This window comes from Triplophysa rosa, linkage group LG25 (assembly GCF_024868665.1).
Source record: "Triplophysa rosa linkage group LG25, Trosa_1v2, whole genome shotgun sequence".
Lineage (NCBI taxonomy): Eukaryota > Metazoa > Chordata > Actinopteri > Cypriniformes > Nemacheilidae > Triplophysa > Triplophysa rosa.
Window position 1 is genome coordinate 8718104 of NC_079914.1, and position 20636 is coordinate 8738739.

The following is a 20636-nucleotide window of genomic DNA, read 5'->3' on the forward strand; positions in this document are numbered from 1 at the left end:
AAAATTCTTAGGACAACAAAATAGGGTTCTGAAACATCCCACTTTGGGCCGAAGCTGCAGCTGTAATGTGAATCAGACAAACCTGCATGTGATTCTTGATGTGACAGTCTCCATTACTCGTCTGCTTAAATCCCTCCCACTCCCAGCGCCCACACGCACACATAAACACACATATACACACACATCTCTCTAGGCACAGCGAGGTCAGGCAGAAGCATCGCTAGAGGGATGTAAGCACACAGGATCATGGGATTGTTGGGGGGGTTCAGACTTAGCACACGTCTGTGTGGGCAAGCAGGTTTGGCAAGCACACACACGTGGGTGGCTTTGTGCAAGACAGAAAGAGTGAGCGAGAGAGAAAGGAAGAGTGAAGGAAATAATGGGAACCATTCAGATTTTTGTGCACAGGCGAACGGTGAATGCATTAAGGTCTCGTGCCGGAGATGATGTACATCATCCTGTTGTGTATTGTGATGTCATAACGCTTGGCCTTGAGTCAATAAGATGTCAGTCATCTTTCATTTAGTTCCTCTGTGTTGTCAGATGCTTGTCTTTTCCTAGCTTGGGTGAATCTGCACAAAACGTGTCAAAAGATCGAATTAAATATATATAGAAAAATGATATACTGTATGTATACAGTATTTACTGTATATATATATATATATATATATATATATTATACTCCTGAAAATAATTTAACCAATTTCAACTTTTTCAACATTTTTATATCATTTAAATTAAATAATTTAAATTCGAGTGCACTTTTAAAGCCAATTTGATTTTATTATAAACATTCAAGGGAGCTTTTGAACAAAAATATAAAGTATCACTTATAGTAATATATAATATGAATATATTCATATAAAAATGTAATTTCTGATTTTAATAACATCGCCTAACAACTCCTAATGTTCCATGTGATAATTTTTTCCTTTCCAAAAGGTGTAGATTGTCTGAAGGTCATTTACAATGAAAGCGAATGGGGACTGGGGGCTGTCAAGCTTCAGATGCACAAACGCACCATACAAGTATTTCTAATTTCTCAATATTTTAAGTCCTCTGGAGCCAAAATAATAACTTTCCGTAAGGTGCAAACAGCTCACTGTAAAAAAAATAGTTGAGTCAACTTAAAATAATGAGGCAACCTATCACAAGCACGTTTTTGAGTTAACTCAGCAAACTGAGACTGAAGTCCACCCAACTTAAAAAATATATGTTTAAGTCATTAGTTGTCACAACATAGTCAAGTTTACGTAATGAACAACAAAACAAAATATTTTTTGTTGGCTGAACATAAATAGAGAATATAGATTATTTAAAAATAAACACATTTATTTGTCTTTTACAACAATTGTACATGTTTTCTGCCTCAAACAGACCAAAACTTTGATCAAATAACTGTTTAAACAGTTTGTGTTGAGTGCGTTTACATGTATACCGGCTTTGCCATTGAGCACTTACACCTCAACTTTGAACACACAAACCGCATGGCAACAATCAAAAACCATCATTCATTAAAAAAACTCTAAACACAACAGATAACAAAGATAACAGCAATATTAAAGCATAAAAACAAACCAGCAGGAACTAAAACACTAATCTTTAATAGAAAAACAAATAAGAAACACAGAATTGAACATGCTGCAATGCATCTTGGGAACTTTCAAACTCTTGCAATATTGTTTGTTCAGAATACACTGTTTTGTAAGTTGGGAAAACTTTCTGATGCATTTGGGCCTTTAACTCCGGTCAACAAAATAATCTTTGTTAGAAACATGTTTAGGCTAATTTTGTTTAGTACATACAAAACAATCACTTGACTCCTTTAACTAAAACTTCTATGTTCAAGTTACTTATTTATCTTTGTAGCGAGAACATTTTGCAACTAGAAGTGATTGACAGCTGTGGTCACCATTCACTTGTATAGAAAAGAACAGTTTAGATGTTTTGCTATAAATAATTCCTTGTGTTACACACAGAAAATCAGTTTTATTTACTTTAAAGGAAGAAAAGAAAGTCTGTTTTTAGGATTACATTATTGTTATTAATTTGCCGCATTTTCACAAATTTTCATTACAGTATTATGCATTTGTATTAACATAATGTAAAAAACCCAATTCATATCCTATTTTTACATCATACAAGTAACCTAATTCATAATAAAGAACAGAAGATCAAAAGCAAAAGATCAAAAATGGGTGAATGTGAGTTGAATATTTTTTTTACATTTTTTAACATTCACCTTCTTTCTTTGCATTATAAACATGTAAATAACCTAAAAGAAATCTGAAATCTCCCTCTGTGTCTCTCTGTCTTACAAACACACACGCACGCATGCAGCACACCTAAGCGTTCGCCCACACATTCATTGTGTGCTGTGGTGGGACTGTACCTCAGTCCACAGAGACACACATGCATGCATGATTCTGCCACTGCCTCAGCTGCGCTTCAGCTCGCCTCTTAAAGGGACAGGCGCGCACGCATGCGGCTAGTTAGCACAGTGACAGAGGCACTCCATCAGAACCACAACCACACAACTGGCAAAAAACACAAGGACTGTGGCTTCCTCTGAAAAATCAGGGCGGCCATGAATCTAGTTGTGGAAAAACAAGCATGCTGCGCTAAATCTGACCAGAATGAGTTGCAATATTCAAGCATGCAAAGAAAGACATGCGAGGAATATTACAATCTTCCCTGTTATACTAATAACAAGCACCCTTGTTGTATGTAGACAGAAAAATTGCTTATTCTAAGGTAATAAAACATAACGCTTCATTATGTAATGTCTTTATACACATCGCAAGACATACTAGTTATGTATAGTATATTGCATTTCTGTCAATAGATCCTCTGAAAAATTACACACAGCACCTTTAAGCAAAGAACACATTTTTAGCGCTGGAATCAATTTCATAGGTGGCATTGAGATAAATGTGAATGCCACCCATAGCTTGCTTCAGGTATTAGTTTGGAGAGGAGAAACAGAAAAATAATAGAGATTTGTGAATGTCAGCATAAAAAAGAAAGGTGGTTACAAACAATATTTGTTATAGAATGTGCATTGATTAATTCTGCACAATAAGACAAGGAATGTGTGTGATTCAAACACAGATTTTGCATTTTAATAATTTCTTACAAAAACGTAAATAGAAATCCATCGTAATGCACCTTTAAAGGAAAAATATAATGGGCCTCATTCATGAAACATTCGTAAATATATGAGTAAATTCCGAGTAATTTTGCGCGTAAACAGAACTTGCCTAAAACTTTTCTCCAGATTCACAAATACTTTGTAGACCTCAGATTTCGTAGTAAAATGTGTGTATGTTAATGAATTCCAATCATTCGTAAACAGGGTGTGCATGCACGCTCATTCACAATTAGCATAATCCCCGCCTATGAATTACAGCTACGCAAATAACATATCTAGGAATGCTGGAATCCCATGGACTTCATTCTCTGGTTTGGCTACATTATATTGCATAATGCATGAGATACTAATAGGCTATATGCTTATAAAAAATTTTATCAATTAAACTGTGTCCACTAAAGTGTTTTTAGCCAGCTAGCTTCTGAAAATGACCTGGTGGTGCCTGAAGGAGCCACTTCGCGTTATTCCGGATATGCGTTGGTTGCTGTGATTTAGAATATCCGCAACAGTTAGCTTACTTGTTACTAGTATCTTATTTCGAAGAATAATTTTTAATATGAATATGCAGTAACCATTAATATTAAAGGGGAACTCCGGTCAAAAATGAAAATTCTGCCATTAATTACTCACCCTCAAGTAGCCTAGTTTAACATCTCTAGGACCTCCGTTTTTCCCCAGAACGCAAATTAAGGTAGTTTTGAAAGTTTTGGAAACTTTCTGACTCCTCTATAGATTGTCCTGTGCCCCTTGGGAACGCGCGTGCGCTGGAAACTAACCCTCAAATCAGGAAGTTTTTGAATATAGTTGTTAGTTTTGTTTGTTTGTGCACAAAAAGTATCCTCGTCGCATTATATGAATGGACATTTCACAATACGCGTGGACAATTTTACGATGTCTTTACACACTTTCAACGCTTTGACGATTGGTTGCGTTGCAATGTAAGGAGGAGTCAGAAAGCTTCCAATACTACCTTAATTTGCGTTTTGGGGGAAAATGGAGGTCCTACAGATGTTAAACTACTTGAGGGTGAGTAATTAGTAGCAGAATTTTCATTTTTGACCGGAGTTTCCCTTTAACTTCTCCATTGTTGTGTATGATGGTAGGTCAATGTCGTGTTTGTCCCGCCTCTTCTCCACTGTGATTGGACGACTGTGTAAAAAAGGACAGTGACGAGCTCTGCATTTTACCCAAAGTTAAAAAAATGATAAAAGACAGGGCAAAAGAACTCGTGAAATATCATTATGATACATAGTGCATCAAAATGCAATTTTAAGTACAGAACGTTACCTGCGGTTTTACGCACTATTTACACGTGGTATGGAGCAGCATGTCTTTCGTACCAACTAACATTTTGAAAATACGAACATTTTCATGAATCCAAAAATGAATGTTAGAATGACGTTAAGAAACGATTTACACAAAAATTTGTTCCGCTCGTGTTTCATGAATGAGACCCAATGGGTGTAGCGGAAGGTACAAAAGTTGCAAGAGTAGAAAGTAGGCTGCTTAAAGCAGATTTTACAGTGTAAAACTGCTGCCTTGCCAGAGAAACAAACAACAGCAACTTTGTCACCCCGGGCTATTGACTGAATCCCTGTGTTTTGTCGGATGGCTTCTTTTAAGGATGTACTTTTAAGCGTCTTATTCCACGGCAATAAATAATGTCTGTCAGACTTCTAAGAGCAGAAGTGAAGGAGTGTGAAAGATCAGAGAGTTCGCGTGAGTCAGGATTGAGTCACAGAGGCAGAGGGACAGGAGCGGTCAGTTCTGTGGGTGTTTTGGGTTTTGTCTTTCCTCTCTTGGGGCCTCACACAGGCTGCAGAGCTACACGACACTCTTGCCGTTCCCCCGGATTCCCAAGAATGATCTCAGATCAGCTTCTGGACATTCCAGGTTTTCCCTGTTTTGACTCAGGAAGAGTGATAGAATGTTTTAGTTTTGCTTCACATTGATCCTTTAATTATTATGTTTTTACTGCAAAATCTAAAATGGTGCATGTTTAGGTTTCTCTGTGGGTTTCTGACAAATTTATAATTGGAATGTTTCTTGTCTACATTGTAAAGAGAACTTTAAATTAGAGATGCAGCGATACTAAATGTCTCCACCGATACTGATTATTATTTCCTATCTTTCTGAATGTTATTAATTCATATAATAAATATTAACATTGAACATCAAACTAGTGATGTTTCTTAACATTTTCTACATTCTACAGAGCATAAATTCGTTGTATTTTCCTGTCCTCTTTTGATTGGCAGGATATGTCAGCCCTGATAACGGTTGTTTTTAAACTATCAGCCGATAGCTGATAATGTAAAAAACTGCTTTTATCGACCAATACCGATTATTGCTCGACATATCGGTGCATCTCTACTTTAAATAATAGTGACGAATTATTTTCATTTTTGCCCAATGAAAACAATGCTCTCTGAATTGGGTTGATACCATCATTGCATAGTCTGCAAGTGTTACCATTACGCCCAAATTTAGCCAAATAGTTTTCAAGTTCAATGGAAATCGAGACTTACGATCCTTCCATTTAGTTTCATATTTAAATATTGACTGCATAATAGCCAGTTGAAATATTGGCTACCACGGACACTAAACACTACAGACAGACAGCATAAAATCACACTTTATGTTTCGCTTCAACCACTGATGTCAATACCGCAAGCAGGCGGCTTTAGCAAACTGTAAATCTGATTAAATGAAGCAAAGATGAGAGAAGAAAAACTTTGCAATGATGCATTTTATTCTTCAGTACATTTGGTCACTTTATTGCAAATGACACTGCGTATTTTTAAAAAATCACTGCATGTTCTCTTAAATATACAATATGCAATTGTTCCAATATGCAAGGAGTACAAGGCTTCAAAGAACAATTTTGACTCCTCCCGAAACCATAAAGCTTTATTATGAGTCCCAGAGCCAATTCTTAAGATGATACATAGCCTGGCTACTTAAAGCTGAACTACGTAACAGTTCGTCCGCATAAATCTGATGGTTTGAGGTTTACCCACGGTTGCTTTTCATCCCCGTATCAGAGCAGATCTGATATACACACAGTCACGAATAGTAAGAGAAAAGTCCTAAAAGATATATACAAGTGTACAGTACATCTGGAAAGTATTTTGTCTGAGTAGGTAGTAGCATATTTGCCACCGGACATTGTGTTTTCTGTTTACAGACATCATATAAACACAGGGTTGAATGACGAAAGGATGAAATTTGAGCCAATGGCCCTGAATGCAAAATCATTATAGTACACTGTGCTGTACTGAAGGAAGAAAGGTTGTTTTGCTCCCGGAGATAGCTCCCATTTATGTTTCTTTTCTTTTTTTCAGAAATGTATTAGTCATATTCCTCAGACTAATACAAACAGAAAGAAATGAGAAACATTTGTTTTCATACAATAAGAGTTTAGAGCTATAAAATTAATGTAGATAACATAGCTTAGATAACTTGGTCGCAGAAGAATTTGAAAAATATTTCAGTTCATATTAAAATCTCTACATTTTGAATCAAGTCTTCAGTGTCTTTGCAAATCTGAGCACCGTTTGTGACGTTGAGATTTCTTCTGAAACTCTAGAGGACCGAGACACACGTTGGAGGTCATTTTTTAGGAGGATCATCTCAGGACAGGAGCAGTAGTCTCCATCAACTCCATCAAACCAGAAACAATTGACACATTCCTGTGGGATAATATATCTCGCAAACAGATTTAAGGTTGTTATTCATAAGAAAATAGGCTAATGCTGACAGTGACACAGTCCATCCTGAAAAGGCATCCTGCTCTTTAAATTATTGCGCGTTCTTTGTGCACGGCGTACAAAGCCAGTTCAAAATCAACAACCACAAAATTGGTATAGGATAGAAGTGATGATCGATACATAAAACTACATCTTAAATTGTCTTATATTGACAAACAAAACTACGTCTTAAATTGACAAACAAACCTTCATTTGTCTGGCACCCAAACATTGCACCAACGCAACCTCTCAGATTTTCAACCTTGAAACACGAGCCTAAATTCTTCCTTTCAAAACCTCAAAGTCATACACGAAGGCCCGAGGCAATGTTAGCGTGTTTTCCATATCCCAGTAAACACGGAGAGAGTGTGCGTTCCCCTTTAAGAGGCCCCCGCCTCTCCCGGCGCGGAGGGAGTGAGAGCGCGTTCCCGGAACAGCGCTCGAGAGAAAAAAAATTCACCAGCGACCTGTTTCAAGTCCCCCCAATAGAAACTGTGCCTGATTTGTGGCCAATGTTGGAGATGTAAAAAAAGGGAGAGAGAAGAGGAGGGGGGAGGGAAAACACTAAAGGGGGTAGCTATGGAGATAGAGCGTTTTCCTGGCTGCTTTCTTTGACAGGTGTTGAGTGGGGTAAAAGTCTTAAAACAGAATCCAGCATGTACGCCAAAGGTAAAGGAGCTGTCGTCCCTTCCGATAGTCAAGCGAGAGAAAAGTAAGTGAATTTCGTGCGTTTTAAATACTTTTGCGTTGCTTATTAGCGACTCGCAACTTTGTAAACTGCGCGCACTATTGTTTGAAGGTGTTTTTAGTGCGCACTTGCGCGCTGGAGTGAGGATCGCCGGTGCATCTTCTTAACTTTAGTGCTGCTTGCGACACTTTCGTTATTTTGTTCCACACGGTATCCTGCTTTTATTCAAGTTTGGGTGCGCACGTGAAGACGAGAACTGTCCCGTGCGTCCGATCTCTGAGTGATGTTACGTGCTCGCATCGTTTTAGTTTTGTAGCGATAGAGCGTCTTACCGATACGGATCAGATAAAGTGGATCCGAATCAGGGGTTGTTGTGTTAATATTACTTTTGTGGGCGTCGAATAGGTAAATTCACATATGCGATTCTTGAAGCGCGGGTTTAAAACATGCATCAAAGTTAAGGGTATGTTTCAGTAACTGATCATGTTGGTTTGATCGTATGTTTTCTAGGTTTAATGTTATTTTTGAGTTTCATGGTGTGAATTCGTGTATGTGATGTAGCGACACATTCGACAATTTTGAAGAGATTACATTTTAAGCAAATGTTTTGTATTTGATTTGTATAAATGACACTGGTGCCGCTGCATCATAACTATATCTGTTTTGTGATCCTTAATGGGTTTTTTTGACCAATTTTTCCCCATGTGCCTGAAAATACCGGCTGCAACATGAAACTTGCTGAAAGTTTGGATACTTTTTCACGCTGAATATCTATCAACCTCTTTCTAGTGTGATATTTTATAGTAGATCGCCATGTGATCTTTACGCTTGTGTACATCTGTTGCCATAGATACTGAAGAAACGCAATCCTTTAATGTACGATACATTACTGTAGCATTGAATAAAAGTGATCTATAATCTAAATAAATCTGAAATCGTATCCCTGTCGAATTACACTCGTCTCATGCTACTGTGTGAGAATCTGCAGTATGTGTGAGTCTTGGGTTATAATCAGCTGTGTGGAGAGATAAAATGCTTAGAAATGAAATATTTGAGTAATAAAGCGTAATCTGTCTGAATTTAAATCTGAAAGAGTTGCAAGGTCGGTGTGAGAACATAATGCATGAGAGATTTCCTTCCTTTTGCAAGTAATGAGATGCTCATAATATCACAACCATTTGTGTTTTAAAATCTTATGTAACCTGTTCTGATTTTCAGTTTGGGATCTTTTTAATCAATTTTTAACTGCCAACAATGTATATAGCAATATGTGATAGCAATGACTAAATGCCAAGCATCTCTTCTCCAAAGTTTACATATTCTCTGAACACAGTCATGTGGGTTTGCTTCCTTCCAACTTGCATTCACAATAATCTATTTCTTTTTTTTAATGGGATTTATGGTCTTGATGAGTACAGTAGTGTTTGCGTCATGTAGGTTGTTTTTACGAATATACTGTGAATGTTGACAGCTCTTCTAGTGAAGGTGCCACGGGCGTCACATTAACACTGCAGTTTGCTGTTTCACGTGTTGTATAAAAGGTGATGTGTTGTGACCACACAGACTTTGTGCCGTCGTTGCTTCGGGAGGTTATCAAAATTCTTCGGCACCAGTTGAGCTGATGGAACTGAGGAAATGATTTTACAGTTGACTTAAGTTTGGGTTTGGGCTGATCTGGTTATATGTCATTCATTGGCGTCCTTGGATTGCCAACAACACGTTTGCTGTAATGCCACGTTCCAAAGTTGGTGATATTGACAAGTTGATTAGACACGTCAGGTTTGTTTCAGCATTGTTGACTTTGATTGATTAAATAGATGTAAAATCGCAAGCTCCACAGGTTCAATCTAATTCAACAAATGAAATGCACCGAGAAATCTGAAATCGTATGCTGTGTATGTCTAAAGTGGAAATGAATCAAAACAGATTCTGATCTCCTGTTTTCTCCAACATCTTGAACGCTTCCACGGCTTTCCTGAGTTTATTGGTGTGTCTAAGAGGCAGAGAAGTAGGTCTGAATGCATGGTTTTGATTTCAACCAGATGGTTCCTCCATAGAGGTGTTTTCAGCTACATATAAAGGGAATCAAGCATGCTCATAGAATCGGGAGGTTGTTCTCATGAAGAGCGTCTGATTTGCAATGTTTTGGATAAACGTTGCTCTCAGATACGGATGAGAATAAATTAATTTCCCGTCGTGGATCGCTGGATGTATGGCTGTTCAAGTTGACTTTGAAGAGAGATGTTCTCTCTAATTATTTAGGGCCACGTTTAATGATTTCTCTCAGTTGTAACACGGAAATGTCTGTTTTTATGCACGCGTGTTTGGGAATTTTTGTAAAAGAGTGCTCGCTCATCTTTCATCAGAATAATTGAGATGGATTGCTTAGTGAAAGAGTATCAACATTTTTTATTCAAGACAGCCCCATTTTATGGTGTTTTTATGAATGGAAGATTAGCTGTTTTTTATGAAAGTATAGGGATGTGAAGGCATGCTATGCGGATCACTTCACCGACAATATTATGACAACACGTTTCACGATGTTAATGGAGTGATCCGACCACTTGTGCTCGGTTTGCAAACTGTTTGTCAGAGTATTTAATCAGCTATTTCACAAGCAAGTTATCAGTCAGGTTGTATGTTTTACTGTGGATGCAGTCGTAATATTTATTTATTTCGTCACCCGTTACTTCATATGCGTCCTCTGAAAAAGTTTCACAGAATTACGTATAGATCACTTCAGAAGATGTAAACAACGCTGCTTCAGTGCTGCTCCAGAAGAACTTCCTGTTTCAGTTTTTTTACAATACACATTACATTTGACCCCAAAAAACCCAACAGAACGTGTTTATCCAATTCCAAAAATATCTTTAATATGTAATTATATTGGTAAGATTTAAATAAAATAAAATATGAAACCAGAAGTGCTTCTGGACCAGTGTTTACAACTTACAAAGTGGTCTATAAGTCAACGTTTTTATGTATCTGGGATGTTTGTTTGTTTTGTTATTGTTTGTGTTTGTGTTAAAGCTTAAGTGTGTGGCTTTTCATACCGCCACATATAGCAAAAAATAGTTAAACAATTTTCATCCCTGAATATCAGATGACACTTAATGTTTATCTATGACGGCTATCTTTACAACTGCTCAAAACATTCAATTATAAATTTCGCCCACCTTCAGTCTTTAGTTTAGGTCCCCCCACATCTTCACGCCACACCCCGCAGCTAAATTATTGAAATCGAGACGGCAAAGTTCGTTTGTTAACCGTGTGCGCTTCAGCTAGCTAAACTTGGCTCAGGCTCTTTTATGTATAAACGCAGTCTTGACTGCGAGCCTCGGGCTATAGATGTCAAGATGTGTTCTCAGGTTAAGTTGGGAGAGCTTGTCATTATGGGAACACACAGACACGCAGATACGGCTGAATGGAGGAGCAAAAGCAGAACCTCGTCAGATATTTCTGTCCATCATCAGCCGTCCACACATCTCAATTATCCCTCTCAGAAGTCGGGGCGTGAAAACGGTAGCCCTCAACTTGTCTTGCAGAGTGATTAATCTAAATAATAAGTCAATAGGTTCACTGTTGTTGCATATGGATTAGCCAAACACACGTTGAGCCATTCTGCTTGTTGCTAGCTTGCTGTTAGTCGAAATCCCGATGTGTTTCTCTGACAGAAAGGTGTTCCCTGATGAAGTCCTCCTCAATAATGCATCATGCCACCACGAGCAGGAACCCATCATAAAACTGCAAAACCTTCTTGGATTATTCAGAGTTCCATCCTGCCACTCATGGGAACGTCCGTTTGATCCATCTCAACACCCAGCCGGACTCCTATAACTCGGCTTGTCCGCCGGGTACATAATTCCGTCAAGATGTCAAGTTTTTTACAACGTACCACCTACCCTGCGGCTGTTGCGAGCGGTCGCTGAGCCCAGACCTTCGGCGAGGTTGGTGAATGATTTGAAGGTTGGGCGTTCGTGGTCTTTTGAGGTGACCGTGTCAGCCGCAACATGCCAGGTTGATGGACACGAGTGTTCATGAACTCATCGCATCACGATGGGTTTACATCGCTCCGCTGGAAGAACCTGGGCTAACGTTCCATGTTCTTGAGCAAAGTGTGACGTGAATTGAACAAGATATTTGAGCTGATGAATTTTCCATTTTTCCACATGTGTAAATGGTGGTAATTAAATTGAAAGTAAAATTCTGAAGACTTTCCCTCACATTTCACAAAAGGACTTTGTTGACAGCTGTATATACTTGAGGGTAGCTCCTAAAATGGGTATGTCTGATGAAACGCTTGGAAATAATTTCGACATTTGAGGCAATAAGAGTCCTTCAAAGTTCTTCGTGGTATTTTGGTAGCTGGAAGCTGTTCTTTTGGATACGCTCTCTATATGATGGTGGAGAGCAGATAATGACAGATGTTTTCTTTTTCATTTTTGATAAAGGCTACTTGTTGTATTTTCAGCTAAATTTGAGAAGATTTAAGCTATTGTAAATGACAAGAGTAACAAAACATTTTATTGAGCCAAAAATATTGGCCACTTTTGAAATTATGCTCTGTTCAAAGTCAGATGTAAGATAAGATATTCCTTGATATTTTAGACTTGCAGCCATAAAGTGTTTCATTGTGTGATGTTTGGAAGATGTTTAAAGAAAACTAATTGTTAGCTTTACAGTTTTTCATTGTCAACAATTGAAAAAAGGCTCCAAGCAACCAATTTGTAGCAGATAAACAATGCTAAGCAAAGCTAGCATTTGTTTTGCTGGTGTAAAAAGTTTAACAGAATAATTAGAATTTACTCTCATTTATGTTTATAAGTAATTACAATAATTTGTGGATAGTTTACGATAAGTTGTTTTACACTCATGCTTATGCAAAAGGTTTTATTATTAAGTACACTGTTGAAAAAACCAGCATATGCTGGGTTGGGTATTTTTTGATGCTGGTTTGACCAGCTTAAACCAGCTAAGGATCAGCACATGACCATCTTAAACCAGCACAAACCAGCATCAAAACATACCAAACCAGCATATGTCAACAGGGTATAAATTGAGGGATTTTATTTGTTAAAAAGTGAATGCTTATCATCAACTGTGTACATCTCCCAGAGCCGCCATGTTTGTATGATGTCATACACCTGGGTCCTGGTAAAAAAAAGTTAGCTGATGATTTCATGATTTTCCAATTGAAAGTCCTGTTTCAAGTGTTGTTCCTTTGGACGTTTCCACGGTTGAAACCTCACAAGTGTTCAGAGCTGATCAACGTTATATATTTTAATTTCTCTTTATAACGGAAGAAGCTGTGGAACAGCTTTATTTTCCCATGAACATGTGACTAACTTGATTGTCAATTATAAAGGAGAAACAACCCTGAAGTTGATAATTTAAGGTGTGTCCTTTCTCTTTTGTATTGCAGGTTAGCTTTATATGTGTATGAGTACTTGCTGCACGTTGGCGCACAGAAATCGGCACAGACCTTCCTGTCAGAGGTGAGTGTTTTCTTTATCTTTAACCACGAGAAAACAGTTGCATGAGACAGAGTCTCTGTACTATAAGCTACTACCTACAGCATACTGTAGCATTGTATGTCGACCAGTAGTCGGTCTTGATCAATAAAGGAAAACGGTACTGCTACAGTATTAGCTCGGTTCTCGCAGTCACTTTATATTCTGGCTCTTTAAATCTGTCAGGGCTGAAGCCTTAGTGTTCATGATTTAAGTGATTTAAGTGGATTTTAGGCACTTCGGCCATTGAACAGTGGAGCCTCTGCTGTAGTTCACACCAATGGTCTCACTATATGAACATCATATAGCGCATGAGGACACACTACATGTTTGGAGTGGAGGTGATGCCTCCACTTGTTTCAGAACTGCTCTTAAACTCAACTGCATGTTAAAATCTTGGCCTATGTGTTAAAAGGGGCAGTTGGTTTGTGAAATACTCTTGAATTTACTCTAGTGCTCCTATACAAAGCTAATGAAAAACTTGGATTCATTTGTTTTGATGATAGGAAGTGTTGTGCTTTGTTATCTTATGCATCAATGTATTGAGTAGAAGTAGCGTTTTGAAGATTTGTCTTTGCTTATGTCAATTAGAAGTCTTTTCTGTGTTAATCTAAGACCAAAACAAAAATTTTTGACCATTTTGTTTTTTATTTGGTTGTGTCGAGCTAGTTAGCCCCACCCACAGGGAAAACATGTAATTGGGTATATGTTGCGATTGGCTAAAATTGTTATATCAATTCTGTTTTAGACTTTCACGGATAGTGTTAGACTAATTCACAAAGTGTCTTAAGGAATTGTGGGTAAAACCTGCCAGACATATTTCAGTTTTTCCTCTAGTGTGAGGTGGTGGGGTTAAATTATTTGCATGAATTTGAAAAACAAACCACTTTTTACAAGTAAAACATGTTTTTGCGGTTATAAAGCTGGGATTTGTGTACATGTAATTGTTTGACATTATCTGGGATTGTCTGAAAATGTTTTTAAAAATGTTATCATCTATCTTTTGGGATTTGTCATGGCCTACTGATAATTACTGCGTTTGTTTGTGCGGGTATCACACAAACTTTTTTTTTGTTATTTAGAGTTTTGATGATTAGTTTAAGTGTTGATGTGTGTGTGATTCATTAAAATGTTTTTGTCAGTGCATGGAATTTTGTATTATAAAATATAATTGTCTTACTTAACACTTTTTATATTAAACAAACTCAACAAATATGAAATGTGTTTTTGTAAAAACATCACATGATCATGGCTTAACATCTTGTCTACTTGTAAATGTAGTGTAAGGGCTGTCTAATCAAATTAGCTTTTGTTCAAAGTTTGCATTTCCCACATGATTTTGAGGCATTTTTTGAGCATCTTGCGGAAACCAAAATATTGGTTTCAGTCCAAGTTTAACCCAGTGGCATAATCCCTGGATTTGCCCAAATTTGCCAGGTTGGCAACTCGAATGACTCGTGTGTCTATGCGTGCAAAATTAGGCTGCGCTCTGTAAGCAAATATTAAAAAGTCAACAAATCAACAGATGGTCGTGTTTACCAACGTTTCCATGTTTTTGTAAGGGAGGCGGGACGCCATCGTGACCGTCGTCATTACCGCCGTTGCTATTCAATTAGGCGAACACTTATAAGATCTGGAGACCTTAGTGCAGGCACACTTGTACGCCACAGGGGAGATCTTTCGGCCCAGGCAGGTACGCAGCAGGAAGACGCACCTGTGCATTGGAGCTTAATGAGGGAGCAGTCACCTTCTTGTTCCCTTTGCCACCTCACAATTACTACTGAAACTCCCTCTACTTACACCTTGGACCTCAAGGGGCGACCAGCTTTGCAATGATCAGCACAAACACACACACATACATGCACGTTTTAAATAACTGGTAATCAGTTCCTTTCATCAGACAGAGCCGCAATAATGCGCATCAGCTTTTTGGGTGCGTAGTTGTGGACAGGAGATGTTGTAAAATCAATGCATCTGTTTGGAAAAGTAGTATCTATTACAGAAGATGTGAAGTGAAGGAGACCCAATTTGGTGCACACAATAACCATTAATACTTGAAATAGTGCATTACAGGGAGGTGTATTAGGCTGGGTGTGGATGTCAGCTTGTAAAATATTTGTTCTTCTCAGCCATGACTGAGAGATTAAGGATGGGCGACTAATTTTCCACAACAAAATTGTTATGTTCGTCAATTTTAGTTGATTTTCAGATTTTTATCAACTACATATTTTTGGCTCATTCCTTAGCCGGATAGAGCTCGCCATTGTGCTGCTGAATTGAGATAATCTAGATGTTTTATTATTTGCAATTGGCTTTTAAACCTTCTGACGTATGCTTATGACCTCCCTCTTTCTCTTCTGTTCTGTTTCTTCCTTCTTAGATCCGATGGGAGAAGAATATCACATTAGGAGAGCCTCCTGGATTCCTGCACTCATGGTGGTGGTAGGTATTGATCCTGTAACTCAACACCTCTAACGCTCTCTGATGGTGCGTCTGTGCTAGCCGTTAGCAACGGGAGAGGAGATTACACAAAAGAAGGTCCATTACTCTTGGAAGCTGAGCGTCTACGTATTGCAGATACATGTGTGTGTTTCCACGCGTTTCTTGCGTAAATCAGACCTCTGATGCTTTGCTCCAAAACCAGATTTCAGGAAGTTTAAATAAAACCTAGTGTAGACTGTATGGTTTTGGCGACAAGATAAATAAGATACATTAATTTGATGCTCACTGATGGCTGATTTATTGCCTCTACGATTTGGACAGTTTTAGAAATTTAAATCGTGGGTCGCTTTGAGGACCTTAGGTCTTGTTATATTCCTTAAATTTGATTGAAATGTAAATAAGTCTTAGGGATCATATACATTAGGTCAAATAGGTTGTACTGCTTTAGGAACCTAGATCACCTCCTACATTCACACCCTATGTTTTTAAGATTTCCATCTACTGATACTGACTTACATTTTTCCAAAAGATTGACACCAAGGTCCACAGCAGCACAACCTGTGAACAGACTGCACATCTGTCCTTCACAAGCTTGTTTTCATTTGGCTCCAGTATCCTGACTAAGGACCATTGGAGTCTCTCTGAACTCACAAAGTAGATTTTTGGGTTTCCGTTATTTCCATTTTGCTAATGGAAATGCACGTCCAACCGCTTCTTGTAAATGCCAGGCTTATTTTTACGTTCCGTTCTTGGCCGCCGCCTCAAAAATCAAATCGCCGCTTATAGATCAGGTTCACACAGAGCGGCGTGTTCATTTATCACACACAACTTATTCTCCATCTTGGATTACTGGCTCCCCTCTGTGAGATTATTGGTAGTCTTGTAGGGTTTGGAGAGTGCCTCAATGGTGTTGACTCTATTGGTGGGGCGTCTGTCTTGAGATACAGCACGTGGGGAAGGGGGGTCGTGACTGGGTTTTAGGGACTCGGAGGGGCCACAGAGTCCCGCCCCCTCCCCCAAACAAAAGAGCCAGATGGTAAGGGAAAGCCAGCCCCTCCCCCTCGTGCGTACCCCCCTCACCAACCTTTGTCTGGAGGATGGTCTTTTGTTTGCGGAAGAACCATCTAAAGGATTAACTCCTTGCATTCCAGTCTTCTTTGTGTTAAACAGCCAAATCTCCTTCCCCGCTACCCATCTACCCCCCCGCTGCATTTTCTTCCCTTCTGTCCGAAGCAGTTTCCTGTTGTAAGGGTTTGAATGGTAGCACCAGTCTCGGGGGTGGGGCACAAAGGGGTAGAGGCAAAGTTTGGGGCAGTCATCCACATCTGTTGTAGGGGGTGGGGGGGATTTAGATAGGGTGCAGGTGTGGGTCACAAAAAAGGGTGACCGTTTGCGATTAATCTTATGCGTCGATTCCTGTAATCAATGTCTGCGTTTGGCCGCAGAAGAGAGGCGAAAGTTAAGCTGCGAAAAATGTTTGCGACGTGAATTTATTTTCTGACGGCTCCAGGCTGACTTTACATTTTGTGATTGGTGGAGATGACAGAAAAGCCAAACAGAAACGTTCACCTCCAAAACACTTTCAACTTGAGCACAACCGTGTAAGCAGAGAACGTATTCTAGAATAATCAATCAAGAATAATGATACTACATCATTACTCGCAAATGAACACAAGCATTAAAAACCTTTGCATTTGTTCATATGCGATATTTCACCCAAAAATAAAAATCCTGTCTTCATTTACTCCCCCTCTTGTCATTTCAAACCTGTATGAATTTCTTTCTTCCATAGAACACAAAAGAAGACATTTTGAAGAATGTTGTTAACTGGCCCCCATTCACTTGCATTGGTTTTGTGTCCATACAATAGAAGTAAATGAGGGCCAGTCCTGTTCGGTTGCCAACTTTCTTCAAAATATCTTCTTTTGTGTTTTTCGGAAGAAAGAAAGTCATACAGGTTTGAAATGACAAGAGGGTGAGTAAACTATCCCTATTAAAAGAATACCGGGGCTAGTTGTCACACCTTTCTCATGTCTCACACAAAAGCACTTTTGGAAAAACGCATTCGTCCAATTAGACTTTTAATTGCAAATCTCTAAGATAGTAGGGTCAAGTTGTCCCCCGTGACAACTTGACCCACCGTCCATTTTTTTTCCAGAAAACATGCCTCACGCTCGCCGTTCTTCCAAACCCTGATGTATTCCTAGTTGCGGCTTTCGGTAACAAAGTGTAACTGGCGTCTTATTTCATTTCCCCTGCACCCTGATTGGATTTGAGATGGTCCTGCTGTCTCCCTCCGGCAGCTCTCCGACAAAGCTGCAATCTCTTTAACGGCAGCTGATAGATATGATAATTCCGCCCGGCTTTATTGTGAAGTGACTGAGGGGCGCAGAACAGCCATGACGTTCCCCTGTCAAAGTGCCTTTCTTACTTTCCCCCTCTTTCTTTACCTGTTTTATTTGTTTCCTGCATGGTTTATGGCTTCTGTAGAATGTGAGGTGTTAATGTATAGTGCCTCCTGCTGAGCGCTCATTTACTTGGCTGTCTGTGGCTCTTGTAGGACATCATGTCTGTGGGTTCATTCTTTGGCTTTTATGTCTGTTTTTCTCTTCCTCTCTTTTTCCGAAGCTTTTATGGAGACTAAATCATCTTCAGCATTGTTGCAGGTGTATCACCTTTGCTTTCTTTTTATCAGTCAAACTGCAAACTAAATATTTTTTAAATGCCATTACCTGCCCTGTTAATGTTTTGAGGCCACACAATAAAAAACATAATGCATTTCGTTTGAACAGCATTCACTTTCAAAGAAAGTGCTGGAAAATGTAACTAATTCATACAACGCCATCATTATAATTTTTTGCCTACTTTATATGATGTCTATTACACACCTGTAGGACTTTCTTTATTCTACAGAACACAAAAGAAGATATTTTGAAGAATGTTGGTAACGGAACAATGGTGGTACCCATTAACTTGCATTGGTTTTGTGTCCATACAAATATCTTCTTTTGTGTTCTGCAGAAGAAAGAAAGTCATGCAGGTTTGAAATGACAAGAGGGTGAGTAAATGATGACAGAATTTTCTTTTTGGGAGAACTATCCCTTCAAGGCATACCAACAAATAAATATATGTAGTGATGATGTATCATCAGTCTTATAGGTAAAGTGACACTTCCTTAAACTGGAAACCTTAGTGAAGTGGCCCAGAGCGTCAGATCCTGAAATCGAAATACTTAAAAATCATCCCTTTGATTTTTTGCTGCACTTCTGTACTTTTTAATCTGATGAGCTCAACGTTGTTTAACCTAGCTCTCATATTCTGTCCATAAACACTGAGTGATTTATGAACGCTGCCATAAGCTATACTCTATGTTATGCTCATGAACACAAATCCGTCAAACGGTTTCCACACCGCGCGGCAAGATATATGAAACTGATTAGCCTCATTGACCTGTGATTTCGCCGCGAGCGGCCTGTTTTGTCCTTTATGCAATCTGTCACATCAAACGTAAGCTTTTTCCCCACATTCAGAACAGAAGTCTAATTTTGTCACCTCAGCGAAAAGAACGCACCGCAGTAAAAAGTGCTGCCTCGGAAGATGGAACAACTCGCGTGCGTTTTCCCAAGCCCTGGTTCAGCAGCTTTAAGAAGCTTCCATTAAATCAATATCTAAAGAGTGAGAGCGGTTTAATGCCGACCTGTTTAACAGGTACTTATTTTCAATAAAGTAATTAAGGGACTATTTGAAGTGAAATCTTCTCCCCCCCAGCAGCCCTCAAGGACCGTATTTTCTTAATTAACAAATATCAAGCCTAATTGATTAGCCACTTGCAGGTCGCACCTCATAAAGCGGGAAGCTGTCTAGGGGTTATGACTCCAGTGACCCAGTTGTGAGTTGTCGAGTTCTACTTGGTGTCTTGTGTTTATTCTGCTTTATTTTGCAGTGTATTCTGGGATCTGTACTGTGCTGCTCCGGATCGACGGGAGACATGTGAACATTCCAGCGAGGCCAAAGCTTTCCACGACTATGTGAGTTCCTTTTTTATCCTTAGAGTGCGGTTGGATTGAACGTGAACTTCTAGTCTTGGTGACCAGGTTGACCAGGTTTATCATCAGGTTACAGTTAGCTGCCCTTCTACATTGTAATGTGTGCAATTTATCATAAAGCTTGGAAGCTTAATTGTTAACATACTAAGATTATCTGGTGTCTGTTTTGTTATGGTTCTAATAAAATTCTGTCCCGCTTCTTGAGGCTACCGTGCCATAATAAGAGTAGGCCAGGCCAACTAGGGTCACCCTTGGAGGGCTGCACCCTGACCCTTTTTACCCCTTCATCTGTAGAAGACCTTTGTGTCCACCAGAGTTAGTAATGGAAAGCCGGAGTAGCATGTGTAAACAGCCACTGAGCTCCAGCGAAAAGGGTTGCTCTTTGTTGATGCAGCTTTCCAACTGCAAATGACCATGTTAATGTGACCACAAACATTGACCCTTGCTCAACCCTTGGGCTCGGTCGTGAAGGGCTTTGAGTGCTAGCGCCTGGGTATCTACAGTTCGCGGAGCTCACTGGGACCTTTTTCTCACTCTGCGTGTTTTCCTTGGCAGAAATTTAGCGTCAAATATAAATTGTGCAAATATCTTTTACCCGCCACATTAGTAGTGTTAAAACCTTTTTGAATGGACTCTGGAGGAGGATAATGTGTCAAACGCTATATTAAAGTAACCGTGATTTACCTTTGAACAGTTTAGTGCCTCACCTGGGCCAAATCTAGGGCTTTGAGTCATGGATTATGCTTCCATTCCTGCTTCAGACATTTAATTTGCCAGACTTGCTAGTGAAGAACAGTTATAAGTCCATGTCAGCCGCCTGCCGAAGTTTCAACCAATCGGATCGCTTGTGTTGGCTTAGCACGTGCGTAGGGGCTCTATAAGATTAATTACATGGTTAATTAAACGCCATGGCTTAATTAAGTCTGACGTGTGTTCAATTAATCTATATGCCTAATCATTTCTAACACCCAGTGGACACCTGGGATTCCTGAATTGAATGTTCTGACGACCCCCCCATGTGATTGACCACCCGTGCTCGGAGTTGACACG

The 20636-nt window shown here is 39.2% G+C and overlaps 1 protein-coding gene across 1 annotated transcript in view; it reads left to right on the top strand.

Moving 5' to 3' along the window:
• Window positions 1-7373: 7373 nt before the first annotated feature.
• Window positions 7374-20636, top strand: part of ssbp4 (single stranded DNA binding protein 4) — a 53718-nt gene continuing 40455 nt past the window's right edge. The window contains exons 1-4 of the mRNA XM_057325236.1: window positions 7374-7612; window positions 13011-13083; window positions 15479-15540; window positions 19484-19568. Of these exons, the coding sequence (XP_057181219.1) occupies window positions 7557-7612; window positions 13011-13083; window positions 15479-15540; window positions 19484-19568 (276 nt within the window). The 5' untranslated portion in view covers window positions 7374-7556. The remainder of the gene's footprint in view (window positions 7613-13010; window positions 13084-15478; window positions 15541-19483; window positions 19569-20636) is intronic.